This window comes from Jaculus jaculus, chromosome 11, assembly GCF_020740685.1.
Source record: "Jaculus jaculus isolate mJacJac1 chromosome 11, mJacJac1.mat.Y.cur, whole genome shotgun sequence".
Taxonomy (NCBI): domain Eukaryota; kingdom Metazoa; phylum Chordata; class Mammalia; order Rodentia; family Dipodidae; genus Jaculus; species Jaculus jaculus.
The window spans coordinates 261552-271346 of record NC_059112.1 but is presented as its reverse complement, the minus strand read 5'-3'; the positions used below and the strand labels follow the sequence as shown (position 1 = coordinate 271346).

At 47.6% G+C, this 9795-nt stretch overlaps 1 protein-coding gene across 1 annotated transcript; it reads right to left on the bottom strand.

Moving 5' to 3' along the window:
• Positions 1-2695: 2695 nt before the first annotated feature.
• Sowahb (sosondowah ankyrin repeat domain family member B) lies at positions 2696-6630 on the bottom strand. Its single transcript, XM_004664816.2, has 2 exons — positions 6505-6630; positions 2696-6171 (listed from the first exon to the last, which is right to left on the bottom strand). The coding sequence occupies exon 2, from the start codon at positions 6080-6082 to the stop codon at positions 3695-3697; it is 2388 nt and encodes a 795-aa protein (XP_004664873.2). The 5' UTR covers positions 6083-6171; positions 6505-6630; the 3' UTR covers positions 2696-3694.
• Positions 6631-9795: the final 3165 nt, after the last annotated feature.

Genomic DNA, 9795 nt, shown 5'->3' with positions numbered 1-9795 from the left:
AGCCCTAAATAAAATATTTTAAAAAATGTTTTCTAACCTTCAGATGTTTAAAGACTTAAGGAAAATCAAAACATAAAACTTCCTCAAATATGTGGCAGCCAGGTATGGTGGTGCATGCTAGAGTAATCCTAGCATTTGGGAGGCTGAGGCCAGCCTTGGCTACATAGTGAGTTTTAAGCTAGCCTGAACTATATGAGAGCCTATCGCAAACACAAAACATAACAAATGATGTGCAAGAACTGTGATATGTGTACATAAGTATTCTGGGAATTCTGATGAAGGAGCTAAGTGTGCATCTGGCTTGGAGGCATCATCTTGAATTGCTGTTTTAGGATGTTTTGAATTGTCTTTTGAGGAAAATGATTGTTTACCAGGAAAGGAGCAAAAAAGAGGGTTCTAAGCTGAAGGAACCCAGCAAGATAATGGGGGTGGGGCCTGGAGCACTCAGTGGGTCTGATGCAGCTTCAGTGCTGGGTTCATGGCAGTAGGAAGGAAGAGTATGCTGTCCTGGTAGTTCTCCTGGCCTGGACTGCAACATGCACAACAGGATTGTTATTCTTTGTACTCCACCCTCTCTTTTACCCTACCCTGCCTCCACACAGTATATAAATCCTTTAAGAGAATTCACCAGGTTAGTCATGAATGTGGACATGGACAGAGGTCATGATGAACAATTCCTGATGAGAACCAACTCTAAACCTAGGATTGTGTTGTAACCACTGAGCAACCAGCCAACATTTGAGCTATGTGAAGCGCAAGTCAAGAATGCAGTAGAACTAACAAAGCTGGTTTCTTGAGAAGGCCAGGGACATCATTTAGATTCCTGGCCTTCATGACACCCTTCTTTATTTTCCCAGCCTAAAGCAATCTCTCTTACTCTCCTGAGCTTTGCACTTAAGATTTTGGAAAAAACTGTTTTCTGAGATTACAATTGATAGTTTTTATTTCTGGTGTACCTTTTCTCTTCTTGTCTAAAATTATAAGCTTATATCTATTATAATGTAGTTTTTTTATTTTTGGTCTTTTGAGGTAGGTTCTCACTCTAGCCCAGGATGTCCTAGAATTCACTATGTAGTCTCAGGGTAGCCCAAACTCACAGCTATCCTCCTACCTCTGCTTCCCAAGTACAGGGATTAAAGGTATGTGCCACCACACCCAGCCATGTGTGTGATTTTTTTAACATTTCATTTTTATTTATTTATTAGAGAGACAGAGGGAGAAAGAGAGAGGGAGAGAGAGAGATTGAGAATGGGTATGCCAGGGCCTCTAGCCATTGCAAACAAACTCCAGATGCATGTGTCACCATGTGCATCTGGCTTACATGCAATCTGGAGAATTGAACCTGGGTCCTTAGGCTTTGCAGGCATGTGCCTTAACTGCTAAGCCATCTCTCCAGCCCCATGTGTGAGTGTGTTTAAAACATATTTTATTTGAGAGGGAAAGAATGGGTGCACCAGGGCCTCTAGCCATTGCAAATGAACTCCAGATGCATGTGCCACCTTGCATATCTGGCTTACATGGGTACTGGGGAATCAAACCTGGGTCCTTAGGCTTTGCAGCAAGCACCTTAACCACTAAGCCATCTCTCCAGCCCTGCATGTGTTTTCTTCAACGAAGGGTCTCACTCTAGCCCAGGCTGACCTGGTTCTCCTACCTCTACCTCCCAAGTGCTGGGATTAAAGTCATGCACCACATGCCCACATTCTAAATAACTTTTATTTTTATTTATTTATTTGACAGAAAAAGAGGGAGTGAGAGAATGGGCATGCCAGGGCCCCCAGCCATTGCAAACAAACTCCAGACACATGCGCCCCCTTGTGTATCTGTCTAACGTGGGTCCTGGGGAATCAAAATTGGGTCCTTTGGCTTTGCAGGCAAACACCTTACCTGCTAAGCCATCCCTCCAGCCTAGGCTGACCTAGAATTCACTATGTAGTCTCAGACTGGCCTCAAACCCACAGCAATCCTCCTATCTGTGCCTCCCAAATACTGAGATTAAAGGTGTGTGCTATCATGTCTGGCATCATTGGCTTTTAAATACTAGAGAATTGATACAGATGTGTATATTGCAAACTTTTAAGTTTTCATTCTCTCAAGCCATGTCCCCACCATCTGTCATTTTCTTTTTTCTTGATTTGATTTACCAAAGTTTCATGCTTTACATGGCTCTTTCTGAGAAAAAGCCCACAGATTTGATTATTTTGCCTTTTTGTTTTCAAAAGATGGGAGCTGGGGACTATAGATCAATGGTAGAATCTTTTTATAGCATAGATGAAGCTCTAGGTTCTATCTATAGACAGAGATAGAGGCAGAGATTTTAGCAAAATTCTAAAGTAAAAATGCAAACAAAAATATTTAACACTCACTGAGGGTTTTATAAAAACATTAACAATAATCACCATAAATACAATATTATAAATTATAAAGATCTGCTGGTCTTTTAAAGCAGAAAAATAACCAGGAAAAAAGTACACAAAAATACTTCTAAAATACAGCATTATTGTCACCACACATGAAAACATTTCCATAAAAAATTGACAATTTCTGCTTGAATATTTAGCTTTTCAGCTATCTTTGAATTTATATTCAAAATCATTGATATTTTGTTCATTCCAAGAACCCACAATCATCAGTCTCTTCATAAGTAATTAAAAGAAACATTTCCTGTTAGGCATACAGTACTTCAAGGCTAATATTTAATCTTAATTGGCAAGAAGATTAGTGCAAATAAGGTTTTTTTTTTAGCAGCTTAATAAAGTTCTAATGGGTTACACCTTACTGTTTCCCTAGAATGATTATTTCTCTCTTCTGTGAATATTAACCTTGACCATTCCAACCTACTGAAAACTGCTAGTGATGATTCTGTTTGCTACATAAGGAACTTTACTGAAAAATGGTTTCAGCCACTATGCAATTTAGCCACACTGTGTTTACATTTGGAAAGCTACTTTTGAGTGAACTAAAAATCTAGGTCTGAATGGCAATCATTTCTCTAGGGAGTAGAATGAAGGTCACAACTGGATCATACCTAAGTGCTTCTCTGATCAGTGCTGCAGACACACAAGAGGCAGTAATTAGTTCACACCTTAGCCAAGAAAGGTGAGATTCAGAGGAAGAGTGAGGAATCCCTTACATCAAATTTTATACTTTCCAGTAATAATTTTACATTGCTGATTTGAATGCCACAAAGCATATAAAGAAAGCCATCTGATTTCCAATCTGGTACTTTCCATTCTCAGCCAAGATTTATTCTCCAGATGAACAGAAGCCAGAGAGCTACCAGCCAGAGAGCTACTAGCCAGAGAGCAGTTTGAGCTTTGTCAGTTCCTCTAATTGTCCCTTTTGTGACACATCTGTTCCTTCTCTTGCCAAGGTCTGGGACTGTTGCTTCAGAAATTAATGTGGCTTACTGTACTCAGATCCATGGTGTCTCAGGAGAGGGAGGAATCCCACCCAGGGTTTGAGTTCCTTGTTCTGCCCTTGCCTAGTTTTCACAGCCTAAGCACATGAGCCATCAAAAAACTGAGATGATCCCTGGAGTCCACTGAAATCCAAGCCATTTAATTTGACTTCTCTCATTACCAACTCCAAGCAATTTCTATTCTCCCTGAATTCTCTTACTGAGCAGCTCAAAGACTACTGTGTGGTGGAGTTACAGGAGGTAGTATCTGCCCGCTGGAGAAAGGGGCCCACTTCAGTCACTATACTCTTCTCTTTCTTTTAGGGCATGGAATTTCTCATACTGGTTGGACAATTTCCATTTGCTGTGCTGATGTTTGAGTAGTGCAGCCAAGGAAGTCTTCCGGGTAATATTTCTAGTCATTTCTTTACTCTTGGCCTTTCTGGTGGGAGATGAGCTTTGAACTAAGGGATAAACAGGGAAAATGGGCTTGCCCCGAGGAGCTCCCAGGAGCTGCCATATCTCCCCAGAGGTATTACTTGTCAGATACTGCCATGGCTTCTTCCCGCTGCTGTCTCGGACATTGACCCGAGAAGCCAACCTTTGCACTAGCAATTTGATGACTTCCTGGTGGCCATGAATAGCTGCAAGGTGCAGTGGGGTATAGCCACAACTGGACTTCACATTAACATCAAGTGCAATCCCTGCCTTCTGGGCTCCAGAAACCAAGGCTTGAAGGGCCCCAAGGTCTCCATGCTTGGCTATCCAGTGTAAGGCAGTGTATCCTGTCAGGAAGTCTCTGTACAAAGCCAGCTGGGGATCCTCCCAGAACAAAGTCAACACCTGAATCCAGGAGCCACTAGCAAGCTTCACAATCCACTCATGCTCCCTAGCATCTAGGGGGACCAAGGATGACTTGTGCTCAGAAAGTCTGTGGGGTACCAAGGCTGCAGGCCCATCCGTGCTGGGGACCCATAAACTGTGTTGCTCCGCCATAACTTCTTTAACATCTGTCAGTTTCTGGACCAAGGCTACATCCATCCTTGGGCTGGGTACAACTACTGCCTTGGAAGGTTTCCTGGATCGAGGTGGGCGCCGATTTCTTTTCAGCATGTCCTCATCAAGATATTCCTCATCAGATGAGAATGATTTGGCTCTCTCAGCCCTAGAGCTCCTCCTGAGGGACCTCCGAAACTTGGGAGCTGGCCAAGGCAAAGGATCCTGGAGGTAGCCTACAAGGCCCTTAAGTCCTGTTGGGACGTGCTGAGGGCTATGGCTATCCCCTCTGTTCCCGAGGCCCTGAGGACTTCTGCGGGAACTATCTTTCCTTGGAGATAGGGATAGCCCCCCGGATGGATTTGTGAGCTTTCCCCAATCTGGGCTTCCCAGGACAGCTTGCAGGCCCTCTTCAGAACCCCCGGGGGACTCTTTGGGACCACTGCTGCTCTCCTCACTGCCGTGGCTCTCTTGGTCCACAAAATCATCCAGATCCTGCAGGGACAGCTGGCAACGAATGCTCCGAAAGACAGTCTGGGAAGGGTTCCCGGGACAGGATCCAGAGGACTCATCTGGGACCTCGGGAAAGACAATATGAGAAGAACGAGGGGTCTCTGACAGCGCCAAGTTAGTCTCTGAGACCCAAATGACAGGGTCGGGGGATAGCTGGAGGAAGTTGTCTGGCAGCACAGACCAGGCCCGAATGGGCCCCTGGGGGCGGGCCTCGGGCATTTGAGGGTGTCTGGCCACCCACTCTCGAGTACGCTGCTGCTGCTGCTGCTGCTGCTGCTGCTGCTGCTGCTGCTGCTGCAGGCTCGACTGGGACAGGGAGCCCGGGGTAAACAGCCCCGGTGGGTCTCCAGAGGGAGCAGGGCGGGGCCGAAGGGCGGGCGGGGTCGCCGGGCTCCCAGCAGCCTCGACGGTGGCAGAAGAGCTGGGGTCATCCAGGCCTGTTGGAAGGCGCGCAGGCTCCTCCCATGTGGTGGCAGGGATCGGGGTAGCGCTGGGTCGTGGCTGTCCCGCTAGGTTCCCCAAGCTGTTCTGTTGGCATTCCCAGCAGCAGCTGCCTAGCGTCTCCGCAGCCGCGCACCTGCCTCGGGCCTGAGCAGGTACCACGGCAGCCGTGGGCCCCGGCGCCCTCTGGCTAGGGTTGCACCTACCGCCGCGGTCTTCCCTGGCCGCCTCCTGGGCGCAGCTGGCCGGCACTCCGTTGCAACCAGAGTTGGTGGCTCGAGCCGGGGCACCTGCTGGCTCCTCCTCCTCCGGCTCCTCCTCCCGCAGCCCGGTCTGCAGCGGTGGCAGCTCGCTGTCGCCCCCGCCCCGGCCCCGGCCCCGGCCCCGGCCCCGGCCCCGGCGCGCAGCTGGCCCGGGGCGGGTCGTAGCTCGCTCTGCAGCGGCAGCGGCTGAGTACGGCTCTCGGGGTCGCTGCAACCTCTCCTCCCCCAGAAGGTCCCGGTACCTCCTCTTGAGCACCACGTACTTGGTGCCGTCGGGGTCCTGGCGCACTGCGGCTACCGAGTTCACGAAGCCCTTGAAGAGCTCGCGACGCTGCTGGTGCTGGCTGGGGGGCGCGTCTGGGTCTCGCAGGAAGCTCTTAAAGTGGCTCAGCAACGCGGCGTTGGTCACTCGGCCTCCGGCCTGGCACAGAAAGTCCAGTAGAGCCTCCTGGCTCAGCTCTCTTGCCATCGCTGCCTTGTCCCTGGTCCCCGGGGTGTCTGCGTCTGAGCTACCCAGCGCACTCTCCCTCCAAAAGAAACCTTGGCCTAGAGTGTCACCTGTATGCAGGGCGGCACCACACGCCTCCATCAGCCGAGGAGACCGGAGCCGCCGCTTCCCTGGAACGCGCCTGGAGGACCGAGGGTCCCCAGAGGTCAGGCCGGGGGCTGAGCGCCCGTGCAGCGTAGGTGGGAAAAGGCGGCTCCCAGGGCGCCCCTGTGCGACGCTGGCCTCTAGCAGCAAGTCCCCGCAGCGAAAGTTCCCGGGATAGGTCGGAATCGGTTTCACCTGCGTCCTGGCGACGCCTCCTCTGGGACTCTGGGGGAAGGGCCCGGCCCGCCTCCGCCTGTCCCTCCTCCCTCTGAGGTGTCCCCCAACCCCCGCCCCCTAACCTGAATGAGTCAGGCTGGTCACAGCCCGGGAGTGCGCCGGCAGGTGAGTTCTGGGGCGAAGTCGAGCAGGCCACTCGCAACTCTGCAGGACGCTCAGCCTCCGGGAGGCGGGAAGTGTAAGGCAGGTTGGCTCCTGTCGTACTTTTTGAGTCCTAGCCAGGTAGAAAACAAAAGAAAGGTCGGCTCCTGCCCTCTACGCGCAGCACAAGTTCCCGCCGAAGTCGTCGGGGTGTACTGGGGGTAAAATTGGCAGATGCTCCATGGTCTCTCCAAAAGGCGCCTTTCTTTATTAACGCTGTCAGGAAGTTATTTCAGCGGCAGTAACAAGACCAGGAAAACTCAGTGTGCATTCCAACCAATCTTTCTTGTTGGGAGATACTGACGCTCCTTGGGCTACACCCACCCAATACTATTCTGAAGAAATCACTTTGAAAGCTGCAGACCAAGGTTGGTTCTGTCTCTTTTTCCTCCATAAATTGTCTCACATTAAAGTGCAGGGGGGAGCCAGGCGTGGTGGTGCACACCTTTAATCCCAGCATTTGGGAGGCAAAGGTAGGAGGATTGCTGAGAGTTCGAGGTCAACCTGAGACTACATAGTGAATTCCAGGTCAGCCTGGACTAGAGTGAGACCCTACCTCGAAAAACCAAAACATAAGTAAATAAAGTGCAGGGGGAAAAATCATTATCAGAGAGTTTATTGTGCTGGAAACCAAAATCAATAGAAATTATGTCCCTAGCTGGGAAATGGAACCAGTCTATTGGGGAACATAAATTCAAAGTACCATAACAAGTTACATACTTCTAACATATAATGGCACCAAATAAACATTCCCATTCTGAAATGGAAGAATGGGGATTATAGCGAGGAAATATTGAACCAAAGCAAGACCAAAACTCAGCAGGGAAAACACCAAATTTTGTAGTTCCATGTCTAGTATCTAGGACTTGTTATGAAATCCTCTGGGTTCCAGAAGGCTTGGGTAGCTCCATCTCTAGAGCTCGGCTACCTGTAAAACACATAACCTCTCTTGTGGACTGTTTCCATTCTGAGCCTATAGCTTTCCTTGGTGGAGGTTCCCATGGTCTTGGCACCTCCACCATCCTGGAGTCTACATTGCAACTTGAGTTCATCTTCACAGCTTCATGTAGTAACCTCTCACAGCCTTCTTGGAGGGAATCTGACCCTGCTTCAAACTGTCTGACCCAGGAAGGGGTTGAAAAGTTTGAGTTCAGCAGTGGCTGAGAAAGAGAGATGGACAGATGGATTTGAGAGATATTTAGAGGGTAAATTCAACAGGACTTGGCCCCAGTGTAATCTTGGGGATGCAAAACAAGCTTGGCATGCTTCTATGCATATATAGCCTGTGTCACTGATGATTATGATTATCTTCACTGGTCTACTTGAGCAGAAAATAGAGATGATATAGTTTTTTAAAATGGGTAAATTGCTGAATTTAAGGCCAGCCTGCACTACAGTGAGACTCTTCCTCAAAAAAAAAAAAAAGAAAGAAAGAAAGAAAGAAAGAAAGAAAGAAAAAAGAATAATAACTTTAAAAAATAGCCAGGCATGGTGGCACACATCTTTAAGCCCAGCACTTGGGAAGCAGAGGTGGGAGGTAGTTCCAGGCCACCCTGAGGCGACATAGTAAATCCCAGGTCAGCCTGGGCTAGAGTAAGATGTTACCTTGAAAATATAAATAAATAAATAAATAAATAAATAATAAAAAGGGGGGCTAGAGAGATGGGTAAGTGGTTAAGGCACTTGCCAGCAAAGCCAAAGGACCCAGGTTTGATCCCCTAGTACCCACATAAAGCCAGATGCACAAGGTAACAACACATCCATTTGGAATTATTTGCAGTGGCTGGAGGCCCTGGCATGCCCCTTCTCTCTCTCTCTCTCATAAATAAATTAATTAAATAAATGAATGAATCAATAAATAAAATATCTTATGATAAATAAAATAGGATGGTAAGTACAATAAGGAAACATTAAGTTTGAAGTGTCTATGGGCCATAAACATGGAAATATCTGGAGCTGGAGAGATTCTTTAGTGGTTAAGGCTCTTGCCTGCAAAGCCAAAGGACCCAGGTTTTATTCCCTAGTACCCATGTAAGCCAGATGCACAAGGTGGTACATTCATCTGGAGTTCTTTTGCAATGGCTAGAGGCCCTGGCAACCCATTCTTTCTCTCTTTATCTCTCTCTCTCTCCAATAAATAAATACAATATAAAAAACATTTAAAAAAAATAGAAATAGCAGGCTGGAGAGATTGCTCAGTGGTTAAGGTACTTGCCTGTAAAGCCTAATTACCTGGGTTTGATGTCCTATACCCATATAAAGCCAGATGCACAAAGTGGCACATGCATCTGGAATTTGTTAGCAGTGGCTATAGACCCTGGCATGTCCATTCTCCCTCTCTCTCTCTCTGTTTTTTCTCTTTCTCTGTCTTCTTGCAAATAAATAAATAATATTTTAAATAGAAATATCAGCTGGGTGTGGTGGCACACATCTTTAACTCCAGCACTCAGGAAGCAGAGGTAGGAGGATTACCATGAGTTCGAGGCCACCCTGAGACTACATAGTGAATTCCAGGTCAGCCTGGGCTACAGCAAGACCCTACCTTGAAAAACAAAACCAAAAAAGCAATAGCAACAAAAAATAGAACTGCTAGAGGTTGCCAATGTGAATTTAAATCACCAAGAATGCATGATAGGGCTGGAGAGATGGCTTAGTGGTTAAGCGCTTGCCTGTGAAGCCTAAGGACCCCGGTTCGAGGCTCAGTTCCCCAGGTCCCACGTTAGCCAGATGCACAAGGGGGCGCACGCGTCTGGAGTTCGTTTGCAGAGGCTGGGAGCCCTGGCGCGCCCATTCTCTCTCTCTCCCTCTATCTGTCTTTCTCTCTGTGTCTGTCGCTCTCAAATAAAAAAAAAAAAAAAGAATGTATGATATTCACATCTATATATGGTCATTCATAGTACCGTTGGGGATTAGCTCAGCTGGTAGACTGTGCTTGCCTAGCATGCACAGGTGAGAATAAAGTTGCTTAGAAAGAAATATATAGGTAGTGGGAGGACATATCCATAGTTACCAAAGAGAAAGAGGAGAAGAACCTCATAAAGGAGATTTAGAAAGGATTGCTAGAAGGGAATAGGAGCACCTGCATCCCAGAAATGCAGGAGCATAAGAAGGAATGGCTTTCTAAAGAGGTTGCCAAGGTACATAAGTGAAATAGAACCAGAGCTTGTCAGGTCAGTGGGGCTGATCTGGAGTGGTTTCAGAATAATGGTAGA

What these genes read in the sequence shown, in the direction of transcription:
- Sowahb (XM_004664816.2), bottom strand. Translation starts at nt 6,082, where the DNA reads ATGGCAAGAGAGCTGAGCCAGGAGGCTCTACTGGACTTTCTGTGCCAG.